Raw genomic sequence first — 14,380 nt, 5'->3', positions numbered from 1 at the left:
CTTCATGGAGCACACTGCCGTGTGGTCAGAGCTCAACTCCTCCTCTTCCAGCCTGGCGGGGCTTGGGGCCTTCTGACGTTTTTCTGGTGTTTCTTCTTCTTCTTCATTTCTCCTTCTCTTCTTTTCCTGAGTGTAGAAAATGAGCAAGCCAGGAATTGAGCTGGTCAAAGTGCTTACTATGCAACAAAAGTGATTTTTTTTAACCCGTCTCCCAGGCTTCCTGCTTTACACTAAACAAACACGTAAGCACAGAAACATTGAGTTCACATCATCTAATTTTGAAACATCCAGGAAGAAGCTCATGTGTTAATTTGGGGGAAAAAATAGCAGAGTAATTTTGCAGTTCAAGGTTCCCAAAACACACGAAAAGGGATCCTTGCATCAGTGAATAAAGATTTCTTACCACTACTGAGACAGGAAAAAGCTGAATTTCTTATTTAGAGGCCACAAGGAGAGAGAGCAGCTACCTTTAGAATAAAGGGCTAGAAAGAGTCACACACACAGGGTTCAAATACAAAAGGCATACTAGCCTCAGCAAGTCAAAAACATTTACAACAGAAGATATCTGCAGCCCAGCCACCCTAATGGACTTGCACACCACTCCATTTCCAGCTTTGTCTCTCTTGTTTACCAGGAGTTGCACCTCATCAAAAGAGCAAAGAAAGAAAACCTCCACTGGGAGCAATGCAGGATTTAGATACATCAAGCCAAGTGCTCCAAAGGTTTGATGAAGAGTGGGGAGAGAAAAACAAGCAGTAAAATTTAGATTTGAGTTCTCCTGACAAGCTACTCACTGCCCACAAAACCACAGGAGAAGTAGTAGCACTTTCCTTCTTGGTATGGCAGGGACATGACTAAACCACCACAAGCTCTGGGAGTAAACACACCACCCTCAGAAGAGGGCAGAAGTTGCATGTAGTGATCCCGAGAAGGAACATAGGCAAGAGTGGCACCAGCCCCAGGTTATGACATGACAGCTCGTCTACATGGACTCAACACCCAGCAGTGTAAGCAGCAATGGTGAGCTGAGTTCTTGGAGAGCAGCCCCCAGCACCAGCTTTCCCACCAGCCCTGTGGAGAGAAGGTCAGCTCCTCCTGATCCCACCTCATGCTCAGCTCTCTCCTCTTCCTCCTGCTCTTGGACCCGTTCTTCCTCTTGGCACAACCTCTCTTCCTCCCCAGTAACTACATTTTCCTCCCGGATCTCCTCCGGGCCTTCCTGATCCAGCTGGATCTGCTCCAGTTTGACTTCAGCTTCCCTCACACCACCGTCCTCTTCTTCATATGATGGTCGTGGAGACCTAGAGGTAGGGGAGAGAGGTCAAAGAAGCAAAACACATTGTTATGAGCCTCAGACCTCTAAAAATCTGAATTCATCACTCCCCGAAGCCTACAACTTGCTGGGCGTTTTACAGCAGGGCTCACAGCCACTTCCGTCATCCTATCTAGTTCCAGGCACCCAGATGTAACAGTAGTCCCATCACATTCCCACACTTTGAATACCCAGGACACAGCTCAACTAAGAGTTGTGGCAGAGCTGAAGGTATCTGCACCTTTCCATCCTCACTGCAGGCAAGAGCCACAGGAAAACAGAGATCAGACAGACCTGAACACCAGGCCCTGGACTCCACTCAGACCCCAGGCAGAGTGGACACTACAACCATGATGTGGTGCTGGCTCAATTCTCTGCTCTGCTACTGCCATGCTCTCTGGTCCTGGTACACAAACGTAGGTCTGACACCGCCCCCACAGTTCCCAGCATCAGTTCAACACAGAGCACCAAACACAGCCTTCCTCTTCCTTAACTCATCTTTCATGTTAACAGAGCCTCTCGCTCGCTAGAGGAAGATCCAACCAACAACACATGAATGTGCTTCCCAAGATCCCCCTTTTCCCTAGCTGAAGCTAAACTGCAGGGGAAGGCTGCACAGCCACTCGCATGAGGGGTTTTTTTGTTTGGTTGCAAGGCACAATGCTTCGCAGGCAATGCTATATCCACACCTGACTCCAAACCTCAGTTTTACCCACCAGAATAAATGACACATCTACTCATGCCATAGCCCAGCAAAACAAAGGAGCCCCAAAGCAGCCAGGATCATCCCTTGGCTTATGTTTAAAAGAACAGAGTGGCGTTTGACAAGAGGATTCCTCCAGGTCTCCAAGGGTGCAGAGAGGAGTCCCAGGAGTATGTTTAAGCAATCAGCTTTGCAAAAGCAGAGCAGCCCATGCCTTTGGGCACAAGAGTCAGTGAGAGCACGTAAGCCCAGAGCTCTCACTGGCTCACAACCATGCACCAAAATGTTATTGCCATCTTACTTTCCCCAGCCAGAAAATAGCTTTCTCCTCCCACCTATTTCTTAGAAAATCACCTGGCTTGTGACAGCAAGGCTACAGAGCTGGCTAATGGGCAGCTGCCAAAGTGCAAGGTTGAGTCACTGCCTCTGCCTCACTAGCCAGCACCAAAACATGAAAAAATGTTTAAATGATGCTTCTCCACCCACCTCTCTGCTTCTGGGAAGGCAGCTTACAGGACAGCCACCATCCAGCCCTCCCAACTGACCACACAGTGAAAAAGCTGATGTATACTCTGGCTCACTGAGCTTGCTACTAATCATCCTTCCATGACAGTACAGTCACCAATAGCAAACAGGCTCTGAAGGTTTTATAGCCTGGGTAACTAGTTTCTCTTAGCCAGGATGCCAGCAATGCCTCCCACTAAAGTGCAAGTTCATATTAAAAATTTAGGCCAGCAGATATGATGCAGCCTATAGAGTGCCTTTTGCAACACAGCAATTTTGTATAGGAGGCAGCTAGTCTGACCCTGCTCCCACTCCTTTGCATGCAGCTGATACCTATGGTGTCATGGATCTCCCCCCCCAAAGTGGGGAACAAGAACCAAAAAGAAAACATGCCTTAAAACCAAGCCCTCAGGGGATGCACAAGACATTTCAGCTCTATCCAAGGAAGAACAACCGCCTCCATCCCCTCACCTGTAGCCACCACCTAAACACCTTTCATATGGAGAAACCAGGGGTGTCTCCATATTCAGTTAAGCAGAAGACAGGGGAGTTGGGAAACCCTGGCCACAGCACTGCTTGTCCCAGCATGGGGCATCCCAGCCAGACACAGAGCCTACCTGGGCTCATACCACACTCCAAGCCTGTCCTTTGGGTAAAGCAGGTAAGCAAGGAGAAAGGGAAAAGCTGCTAAAGGAACGTTACAGGGCACAGCCACCCACTAAGAAACAAGCCCAGCTTTTACAAAAGCCCACTCCCTGCAAGCCCACAGCATCTGAGCCCCTTCAGCTACCTCTCCCAGGCAGCCTCCAGCCAAAAGCCTATCCACCTACAGCTGCTGCCTTTAAAGCACCACCCCTCTCTGATGGGCTTCACCTGCCACAGGAGCCACCTGCCCCTGCTGAGCACCCTCCTGCCCTGCTACAGAATAAACATAAGCATCACATAAAAACCCAAGGAGAAATTTCTGGAGAAGATAATGCAACCCTTCTAGCTAATTCTTTTTTGAAGGCCAAGAAGGGAATAGCAGCAGCCTTCCTCTCCAGACATGCTCTTTGCAGGGGGGGTGGAGGAAGAGGCAGCATGCTGAAACGAAGATGAGCCTGATTTCTAATTGCTCTCATAGATGTGATAATCAGTGCTGCAGCAAGGTGCTTGAGCAATGCTTGTGGAGTCGGGGCTGTGAAGGTACAGCTTGCAAAGTGGTTTAGCTACAGTGTTTAGAAAAAAGCAAGAAAGAAGCAAGCTCTATTTATTTGCTCAGCAGTAAATGTTAACCTGAGGCATTTTTTCAGTCTTGGGGGTAAAGAAGAGGCTGTGCCATCACAGGGTAAAATTCCCTATGAAATCAAGCTGCTGAGAGAGCTGAGTCACAGAGTTCACATGCAGATAGAAGGTGTCCAAGCGAAGCAGTTAAGGCAGGAGTTTGGGTCAGCTCAGCAAGGGGAGAGTGATGGGAGACGAGGACTAAACAGCAGCACACAAGCACCTCTCAGGGCTCTTTGCTGCCTATTTTGCCCTGTGGAAAGAGGAGTCAAGCACAAGGTGGGCTGGGGCCATAACACCCACTATGCTGCCATGAGCCAAGAAGCAGCAATAACTTAGAACAGCTTTTTAGGCTAGCCTGGATTATGGTAGAGGCTGTTTCAGCCTCTGCAGCAGCTCAGGTGGCTTAAATCCACTGTTGTCACTCCTCCAAACCGAGGTGTCCTGGCAGGCTGCCATTGCTTCGAGTGCAAAGCTCAATCCAAGCATCCCCAAAGCCCAGGGCAGTCCCTGAGCCTATTCCTCCCCACTAGCCCAAATAGCAGGCAGCGAGCATCCATCCCAGCAGCGTGGGACCTGTCCTGCCCCTCTTCAGGGATGGTCTTTTAGCTGAGCACATTGATTCCCCTCCCCTCAGTCCAGCTGTGCCCTACCCACCTCTGTTTGCGCTGCTCAAGCTTCTGGGACCAGTCACTGAATCCCTCATCCTCCTCCAGCTCTGAAGTCCCGGATGGCTTAAAGTCATAGCTGAAACAGAGCAAGAAGGAAAATAAGGATGAGAGATGCAAAAAAGAACCAAACCCAGCCTGAAAGAGCCCCAGCCTGTTACCCTCTTCCTCTCCCTCCAGTTATTACATCTTCTTTCTTCTGACTGCTCCCAAATCCCACTTGAAGACTTATACTCCATTACAGGAAAGACGCCTTTGCCACATACTCAGGATTGCCCTTGTGCAAGGAGGGGTGTCTCAGGGCATCACTGCAAGATGAAGACGAAGAAGGAGCAGCTCTGTGTCTTTGGCAGGAGGACCCCGCTGCCTGCCTGGTCTCTGGGGCCACATGCAAGTGAGCAAAAGACAAGCAGCACATGAAAACCTAAAAGTCCATGGTATTCTTCTGCACAGGAGCTGGCCCTAGCTTGTTTGGACCAGAGGTGTTTCAAACTCGGTTGCTGCTTGTCCTATGTTTATATGCAGCCCCATAGAAAAGAAATCAGCAGGAGTCAGCCTGAACAGATTGCCGGATCAGGAAGACACAAAGACCCAAATATTAGGACACTGGCTTAAGTTCTGGGTTGGATCCTCACATTCCCCTACAGCTTAGAGCCAGTCACATGCACTTGCATAACTCTGGCTTCCTGCCTGTGAATACCCTGTTGCTGTACAGAGCCGCAGCCCTCCCAGGGCGCACTGCAGCCGGCATCAGATGTGGGCTGGCCGTGCATGGGGTTTGTTGGGTTTTTTACTACTTCTTTCCTTGCATTCACAAGGAAAATCTCCTCCCAGCCAAGGCCTCTAGGTGGGCAGCCACACTGCAAGCACTGGCCTGAGGAGGTGGCTTCACAGGTGTTTTTGGGATGAAGGGCAGTCACATCATCTGGGAATAGGAATTAGGATGTGGGACCCACAGATTAGTTAAAAAGCAGAGATTCAAAATACATCATAAATGTGGGTGAGTCTCTTCTTTGCCTTTCTGGGCTCTTAGGAGGTGTCAGGAGATGCTTAGCCTCCTTTGTAATCCCAGTGGCTTCAAATATGGGGCCTTTCTCTGATATTTGTGAATCTCATATTGAACTGACTGCAGGAGCTGAGGTTTTACGAAAAACACGTGCCCTTGCCAGGCTGACCAGGGAAGGTAGCAGGGGTTGCACACCGAAAACGGCTGCTCAGCCACAAGTTTGAGCACAGCCTGGTCCCTGCCACGTTTCAGCACCCCATTAAACTTCTGAGCACAATACTGATTGGTCTAGGACATTGCAGCCCAGGCTGAGTTATCTTCTGCTGCGTGTGTAGCAGTAGCTTGTGGATGCCCCAGGACAACACTCAGGAAATTTGATGCAGAGCCAGGACAGGACCACAGATCTGTTGAGTCCCAGGTCAGGGCTTCAGGCAAGCTGCAGTGTTGATGATGCCCAAGGCACAATCGCTCTGGTATTTGTTGCTGCAGCCACAAACAGGGTTCCCAGGTAGCAAGGGAGACTGGCTGAATGCTGTTCGAATACTGGTTGCTTCCCTGTGCCCCTCTGCAAACACAACCCCAGGGGAATCACCAAGCCAGCACAGCCCCATCAGCACTGCCTAAGTCAATGTCCATCCCTCTGATTCCCAAGGCTACGCGTGTCTTTTCTGCAAACCCGCCATTTTGGGGGTTATTTCTCTTTTTTTAAGGAGGGGGGGAGGATCTTCGCTCTGTTCCTTTGGTGCAAGGAAGTACCGAAGGTGGGTTTGCACTAACAGGAGTGACATGGATGGGATGAGTCCCAGTACGGGAAGAGCAGAGGGAAGGAGGGGGCAGTGTTTACATGAGAGAGCAAAGCTTTTCAGAAGATTAATAGCCAGGGCTGACCCTGGCTGCATGAGCAAGCCCAGGTGGCTGTCAGCAGCTGCAGAAGAAACCAGGGGATGGCCAGAGGAGAAACATCCTTCCTGGTGAAGTCTGGCCCAGCAAGCTCAAGCATCACAGAGCAGGGAGCAAAACTCCGCATTTTAGGAGTTCTTCTTGTCATTGCCCCCTTTGCAGATGTTTAAGCACTCAATTAAATTTGGGCACTGCCAGTGGTCCCATGGGGTTAGCAGCATGTCTGTGCCTGCAAGTTGGGTTACTGGGGCTGCTGCATGCTGCTCTGTGCCCAAGGCCAATCACAGCATCTTCCGGTAAAGCAGAGACCAAAGGTCTTGTCAGCCATTTTAAAGACTTTTGAGAATTATTTTCCAGCCTCCATGTGAAGGGGAGTTTGGAAAAGCTAAAAATTATTATTACTTTCCAGATCTTCTGTTTGCTTTTAAGGCAGGCTGCAGTGGGTTTGTCTGCAGAATATCACTGGCTGTATTTCCACAAAACATTCTGAAACCTCTCTGCAATGCTTTTAAGAAAAAAAAAAGTCCTGAATAATTTTGAAAGTATCTGAGAAAAAAAATTTATCTTTTCCTGGAAAAAAATAGATTTTTAAAAATAGCTTTTGCTGTTTTTCCAGTAAAATGAAGTTGCTGCTTCTCTCTGACTGTAATCTCAAATCCTGCTGCCACTTTTCCATTGTATTTAATATATTTAGAAATAAGTTGGACACATAAACAGTGGGAAGACTGGGGTCTTTAGGACAGAGTTTGGCAATTCAGAGTGCAGATTGATTTTTGTGCTAGGCCCAACGCTGCATGGCACCGGGCTGCTGAACAGTGGACACGGGGAGGCTGCAGTGGGATGCTGAGGTGGGATGCTGGGGTCATGTCTCATCATTGTATTCCTTCTCCACAGTTTTCCTCTCTGATAGCATCAGCACCTCCATAAAGGCCTCCTGAGCTATTTCCATTTAGGATCTGCCCCATTAAAGCATCAAGTTAACTTTAACCCCTGGAGCTGTGAACTGCAGGAGCTGGTCCATGCTCCCCACTGCCAGGGTAGCATCCTCTGAGGGAGGAGCAGGGAGCCTGGCCAGGAGAGGTGATCACTCACTCAGCCACCAGCGCCGGGATCTGCCCAGGGTTGTGCGTTACATACTCAGGCATGTGTCTGTCTTCACACACATCAGGAACTTCCATTAGTTTTGGCATAGGATGATTTACAAGCTGAAATTTAACCAGGCACTGAAATCCCAGCGATCAGAACTCCCTGCCTGAACTCAGCCCTACCCAAGCTGTCCTAGTTTAAACTCTCAGGGCAGTAAAACACACAGCCTACAGCCAAAAAAAAAAAGAGCAAAGCAGGGTTTCTGGCTTTTTCTGCCCAAACTAGCAACATGCTATTTGTTAGCCTGGGCTAAATCCCCCCAACCCAAACCTATTAGGGAACTTCCCCGTCTCCCCAAACCACCCCAAACAAGAAAGACACCCACTCCATGAACGCAGGAGGGTTTTGCTGCAAGAAGAGAGCATGTCACTGCAGGATTTATCCGTGGGTATTTCTTACTGGTTTTCCTGTGCTGGACCTGCGCTCTCCGAGCAGGAGCTGGTGCCATTCAAGCCCTCTTCTGCCTGGGACCTCAGCTGTTTCTCCCGCTCTCGCCGCCGCCGCTCTCGCGCCGCCTCTTCCTCGTCTTCCACGCTCCACTGCGCTGTCAGCCTGCCAAGGCAGAGAGAAAATCCATCCCTAATGCTGTCAGGCAGTGCCTGCAAAACCTGGTGATACCGACCACCAAGGTGCCTGGGATCCCTGCCGGCAAGCAGGGACAGGGGTTCCACAGATGAGTGCTGCCACCATGAGTGGTGGTCCTCGAAGTGACATCCCCACCTCCATCAGCACAGCTCTGCAGCAGGACCAACTGATATACAAGGATAAGGTGGGACACACAGACTGGGAGAGATGTGGAAGAGAGCCTTTCCTCCTGCCCCAAGGAAGATGTAGTGCATATCACCCTCCTCCCTGACCAGCCACCTCCCCATGGGCTGGAAGCCCACTGGAAAGCATCATTCCCTTCAAAGCAGCTTTGCAGTGCTGCAAGAAATCCCACATCTTGATCTCAAGCTTTGGCCCAGGGAGAGCAAGGTCTGCACCCTGGGGGTGAGCTTTCTTAAGCAGTTGAGCTGCTCCTGCCTGACCAGGAGCAGAGGGAACAGCAGTAGAGGGTTTCCTTCCTCCCCCACAGAGAAGAAAAACTTGCCCTGGCTTCCTCCAGACACCTCAGCTGCTGGGTATTACCTCTGTCAGCAGAACAGCCTCTCACATCCCCAAGGAAGCAATAAGGTGGCTGCTACGTTCCTCCTCTGGAGATAAGGCCAATCTCCATGCAGGATTGGCTCCTGCTTCACCGCTGGTGGCACCAGCCAGGCTGCAGGCAGAAAGGGACGTGCTGTGGTGGCAGGGTCACCGCTAACCCAATAGCTGCCATTGCAGGCCCTGAGTAGGGCAGGTCTGACCTGGAGCAGGTGCTCCCTCACCCATCTCACCCTGGCTTGGCCAGGTCCGAAACAGACCACAAAGGCTGTTTTGCTTGGCATTTGCAAGCCTATTTACAGAAATGCTCTCATGCAAGGCATGCACGTGAGATTTGGGAAGGCAATCCCGTGCCAGCAGCAGGACCCAGCCTGACCTGTGTCTCCCCGACCCATTCGGGCGCACCCTGGGGACTGCAGTGCCTGTAGGATAAACCTACATAGTAGCAGGTGGCGGTGTGACATGAAAAAAACAAAAATGCCTTATCTGAGACTTGTTTTCAGCCCAATTTGAGTGAACAAGGGGTAGGTTTCAGCTGCCCCAGAAGCACTGCTCTGCCAGCCTACCCAACTTTGCCCACAGCCTGGGCTATGAACTGTGGGAGAAGGCCTTACTTCACCAAGGGCCTCACTAAGATGCTGTTTTCATTTGTGGTTCAGGACAGATGCCCCCTCTCCCATCAAAGGAAAGGGGAAAAAAAAAAACCAAGATCAATCAAGACATTTTGTTCAAGAAAAATCTGGCTTTTCTAATTACACTGTGAACCTTGTCAACTTTTCCAGGGGAGGTGGATTTAGAGCATATTTTACTCTGTGGCACCAGCAGGACCGCTGAGCTTGGCACCAGTAGCATCCCTTTGCAGAGTGGTCCCACCACCACTCTGGCAGGAAGCTGGGAGTGATCCCACTTTCCTGCCCTGCCAAACTCCCATCTCCCCCAAGGCGGCAGAGCTGGGATGCAGAGCCAGATGGAGACAGGTCACCCCTCCCCACCAAGCCCACAGAGGAGCAGGGAATGAAGGGGATCCCAGACTCAGCAAAGCGACCACTCTTCCATCACGTGATAATTACTGCCTGCCTTATTTTGGGTGAGGTCTTTTTGCAAGCAGCAAAATCAGCCGCCCTTTCCCCTTCCTCCCCCTCATCGCCCCTTGCCACCTTGCTCTCCATGGGGAACAAAGCAGACCCGGACCAGAGCTCAGGCTCCCCTCCTCCCAACCCTACTTGTCCCATACTCCTATTTATTGTTTTCACCCAGGTTCCCATAGAAACCCTTGTCTGTTGGCCTGGCAGGAAGCCACCATGTTGTTGTGTTAGTTTTTTTTTAAATATATAAATGAAGTCATTCATTAAACTCTGCCATGATCTCCCTCACTTGTGCAACAGCTCCAGATAGTCTCCGATTCAGGAAGGCTTTTAACCCCTGCTCACCCAGATTGCCCCAGTTATGAGAAGCAAGGTCCACATCTATGCCAGAACAAATTAGATTTCAATTTAATTCCTCCCCCAGCTCCTCAGGAAGCCACTGCAGAAGCAGCACTGCATCAAGTCCCCAGCTTGGATGGGGTACCCAGGGGAACCCAGAGGAGTGTCCCCTCCAAACCACACGAGCTTTCCACAGTGCAAGAGCAACATTGGTTGGCAGCCCTCTCCCTTTCCCACTTGGATGTGACTAACTCTCTCCCCATGACCTCACCGACTCACTATTCTGTCCCTGCATCCTCCGAATGGGCTGAGGACAGCGCCGGGGGCGACCATTTTGGGGAGAAGGATTTTTCTGCAAGAACAGGGAAATGTCTTTCCCAGCTCCCTTTGCCACAGAGCAAACTGGCCTCTGCGTTGTCCACTACTGCTCTGGGATGCAGCCCAGACACACTGAGCACTGTGGCGGGGCTGCGATGCTGTGAGCTCCATACCTGCTCCTCTCAGGAATGACAGCTGTGGGTAAAGCCCCCACTCACCCTGGGTTCAGAAATATCACTGCCCTCCAACAAACACCTAAACCCAGTTTATTAGCAGATTCAAAGCTCGCTCTCTCTCTCATGTTCAAACAGGCCGGTGGCAGATCAGAGTTTAATAAGCAATGCTTTGGGGTTCAGTAGTCACACCGATAAGCAGAACGAAAAGGACGATTCCTTTTCAACTGACCTAGCAGCACAAATATTTGTCTTCAATGACAAACAAACAAAAAAAACCCAGACAAATGAGAAACTAAACCTTGCCAAAGTCCTTGCATTGGGGTCAGCAACAAGGGTTTGTTGGACTGCAAACCAAATGTGCCATTGCAATTTGGACAAGTCCAGACCTTCATCAGTGTGAGGAGGGGGTCAGCTGGTAAATCGCCTTTCAAAGCAAAAAAGTGGAAAGATTTAATTTCCAGACAGTTCCATTTTCTGAGAAGGGGCCGCAGACTCCCATTTGCTCTAGTTGATCGCAATCACATTCAGCAACTCAACGTGCTCAGCCCATAGCAGTATTGCACAACCATCTTTCCCATTTCTAGAAATAATTACCCAGCACTTCAGGATCAGGCTGATACTGCGTACCTCTGCCTTCACCTCTGGTCAGTACTTTCCGAGGTATGTCCCAGGCTGGGGAAGTTTTGGGAAGAAGCAGGCTCGTAGCTGCCAGTGGGATTGAGAACTCCCCACTTTGTTTCACCCAACACAGGACAGGGAAATGGAAAGCAAGAAGACTTGGTGCTTGAAGACTTGCAAGATGAGCTACAGCATGCAACAATCCTGCACCCAGTCACATGCCTGGACAGAGGGGTTTTCCTGCAAGGAGAAAGGAGATTTACCCCCTCATGCAACATTAGGGGGACTGGAGAAGGAAGGGAGGATGGAGAGACTGCTTTGCTGCCCTGGCAGCCAGGAGCTGCAGGCAAGGCTTGCTTCAGCAAGACCTCATCACAGGGCCTGGTCATTTCTCTTATGCGGTCCCTACATCTCTACCAATAGCTTTTGGAGGTCTTGGTTTGGGGTGAAACGCTCATTGTGGAAGGGGTTTATCTCTCCTGAGGAGATCCTGCAAGTCTAAGGAAAGGCTGAATGCACCTCAGTTCAGCTTTGGCCACAGAGTCACAGCTTGCCAAGTGTCTGGGATGCTTAGACTTCTGCTCTGACCAGGGCTGGCTGCCCATTTCAGATCCAGCTCTTGACTTAACCTCCCTTCGGACCCCCGGCCAAGGGAGGGGTTTTATTTCCATTTGCCCTACAAAACACCTCCTCCTCCCACAGAATTATACAGGCTGCACTGTTCCACATGGCCACGAACGCCTGCTCCAGACAAGCCAGTGTTGCTGGAAGGGTCACGTTTCCTTTGGGCAATTCCTCACCGGCACTTGAGGAGATTATAATATTCAGGCGAGGCAAATTTCTGGCACCAGATGAGCTGCATTTAAGGGAAATGCTGCAGACTCGAGGAGTCTTTTGCACAGCCGACAGCTCAAAGGAAGCTTTGCTGGCCCAAACCCAACCTTCAGCACTAAAGCTAATTCCAGAAAGGAAAATTAAATACCTCCCAGAAGCTTTGGACTTTGCAGACCTGTGCCAGAAAAACCCAGGAACCCTCACCAGTTCATTGGACATTCCTGCCTCCTGAGCTCACTAGGGTATTGGGCTAGGATGGTGTTGACTTTGGTGGCTGCCTGTGTCGGGTAGGCTGCCCCCTCAGAGCCAGGGTTCATGGGGAAAGAGGTTTTGGGAACAGGGTTTAGGAGGAGCCACGTACAAACCCTGGCATGAAGGCTGCTGTTTCCCAGAGGGCATATAGCCTGTCAACCCAGTGCAAATCCTATTGCTATCAAGGGTAAAGCTCCCATCACCTGTGAAAGCAACAGTGTCTACCACCACTGAAAATACCACCCACAAGAGATGGAGTTACATGAACTAGAAAACAACTGGGAAGAGTACCCTGCATCCCCCAGCAGCCATCCCATTAGCCTCTCTGTTGAGGCTAGGGGAAAGGGAGATGCCAGAAACCTGTACAAGGGTTTCCCCTTCCACATAATCCATCTCAGCCTTGTCACAGTGCCCAAAACAATATTGGTGCCCTGCTGCCCATCAGGGTGACAGATCCCTCAGCATACTCAGGGTAAAGCTCTCTCACTCCCATCCAGCAACCAGCTACCAAAGCTGGCTAAGCAACATAAACAAGAATATGGCCTAGGACTGTCAACAAGTTCATCCTACTGCCAATCAGAGCTGCCAGGCTTTATTTCATATTGCATTTATCACCAGACATGATTGGCAGAGGTACTGAGATGTACGGCTCACCCCTTCACATGAAATAGGACGCTCTCGAAACGCTACAGTGGAGCAACTCCCTCACCTGTTTGACCTTTCACCAACAAATTAATCACTTATTAATCTTTTATAAACAGCAAATAATGTATCTGTGTGACTGAGTCAAGTATGCTGAAATAGCCAGATAATGCCTCCACTTAAGTCATTCAGGACAACTGGCATTCGGCCACTGAAGTCATGGCCGAGGACATTTGCATGCAACACACGGTCATGCTGCCATGGCTCAGTTTCTCTCCATCCCTGCAAACCACATTTGCCCTGGTTCATAGCAGTGTCCTAGGGGATGCCTCACACCACAGGCGCTAGTGTTAGGCACAAAAGAGTTCAGCATCGCAGCCCTCTCCAATGATCCCTCTAAGACCCAGGTTTACCTCCATGTATCAAGACTCCTTGAGAAACTTGTCCCTAAGCCCAAAGGCTTATTCGGCTCACCGTGAAGCCAGGAAGATATCAGGAATGGAGCAGAAGTCCAGCCGGCATCCCAACCCCCAGTTACTGCTCTGCCAAGAGGCTGCTGCTGAATGCCAGCAACCATGGCTGTTGACACCAGGGACATGGGCTGGCAAAGCATCTCCAGTACAGCCATCACCAAGTCAGATGGCAGGCAACAGTTACACTTCTTGATGGACATCTTTCTGTGACTTAGGAGAAACGTGGCTTAATAGCAAAGACTACAGCTGGCTAATCATCATAAGGAAGGGGGGAGGTGGATAGCTCTACGATACAGGGAGACTGGGAAAAGAATTAAAATGGAGCATTATTATGTCACAGCCTGGAGTTTATTGCAGCCTAGTCTTGGAGGAGATGGTTATCTTAGCTCTGAAAGATCAGCTTGTCAGTCAAAGGCAGCCAGAGATGCTGCACAAGCCTCTTCCTCCCATACATTCATGTAATTCCTCAGCTGTATTGCTCCATTCAGAGTCCAGGCTACAGAGTTTGAACAAGAAGGGGGGCAGGGGGGAGAGGAAAAAAATGTATATATGCTTCACCCTCAGCCTTTTTCTCATATCAAGCTTCCCCACCCCACCCATAGCCATGCCATCTCAGCTACATCTCCCTGTTCCTCCTATAAATCACGGCTCACCTTCAAGATGCAAACAGCAGGGTAGAGCCGCTTCACACCCAGGGGTGGCCACAGAACCTGTCCCCCCTGGCCCACTGGAGCTGGGGAGACGAGGAAAGGCATCACGCACCGGGTGATAAGGACATGCCAAGGCATCTGAACAGAATATGATACAGCACAAACTTTCACTGAGCAGAAATGGAAGAAAAACCCACATGGAGCATGTCAGACACCTATCTCCTCCTTAAAAATAAAAGCAACTCTTCTTTTTTAAATTAATCTTGGGTTTTCTGTACAAAAGCACATCCCATTTCTGCCCAAAGAGGGATGTGCAGATGTACAGCCATGTATCTGCATGTGCCAGGT

The 14,380-nt window shown here is 50.1% G+C and overlaps 1 protein-coding gene across 2 annotated transcripts in view; it reads right to left on the bottom strand.

Annotated features, from left to right (window-relative positions):
- The window catches only part of LSP1 (lymphocyte specific protein 1), a 51,087-nt gene that overhangs the window by 16,831 nt on the left and 19,876 nt on the right, over window positions 1-14,380 (bottom strand). For both annotated transcript variants that reach the window (XM_075094559.1, XM_075094560.1), the window contains exons 2-5: window positions 7,902-8,054; window positions 4,440-4,529; window positions 1,106-1,301; window positions 1-126 (exon numbers count right to left, since the gene is read on the bottom strand). In XM_075094559.1, coding sequence (XP_074950660.1) covers window positions 1-126; window positions 1,106-1,301; window positions 4,440-4,529; window positions 7,902-8,054 — 565 coding nt within the window. The remainder of the gene's footprint in view (window positions 127-1,105; window positions 1,302-4,439; window positions 4,530-7,901; window positions 8,055-14,380) is intronic.

This window comes from Phalacrocorax aristotelis, chromosome 5 (genome assembly GCF_949628215.1).
Source record: "Phalacrocorax aristotelis chromosome 5, bGulAri2.1, whole genome shotgun sequence".
Classification (NCBI taxonomy): Eukaryota; Metazoa; Chordata; class Aves; order Suliformes; family Phalacrocoracidae; genus Phalacrocorax; species Phalacrocorax aristotelis.
Note: the sequence above shows the minus strand (reverse complement) of the source record. Positions and strands in the feature narration are given on the sequence as shown.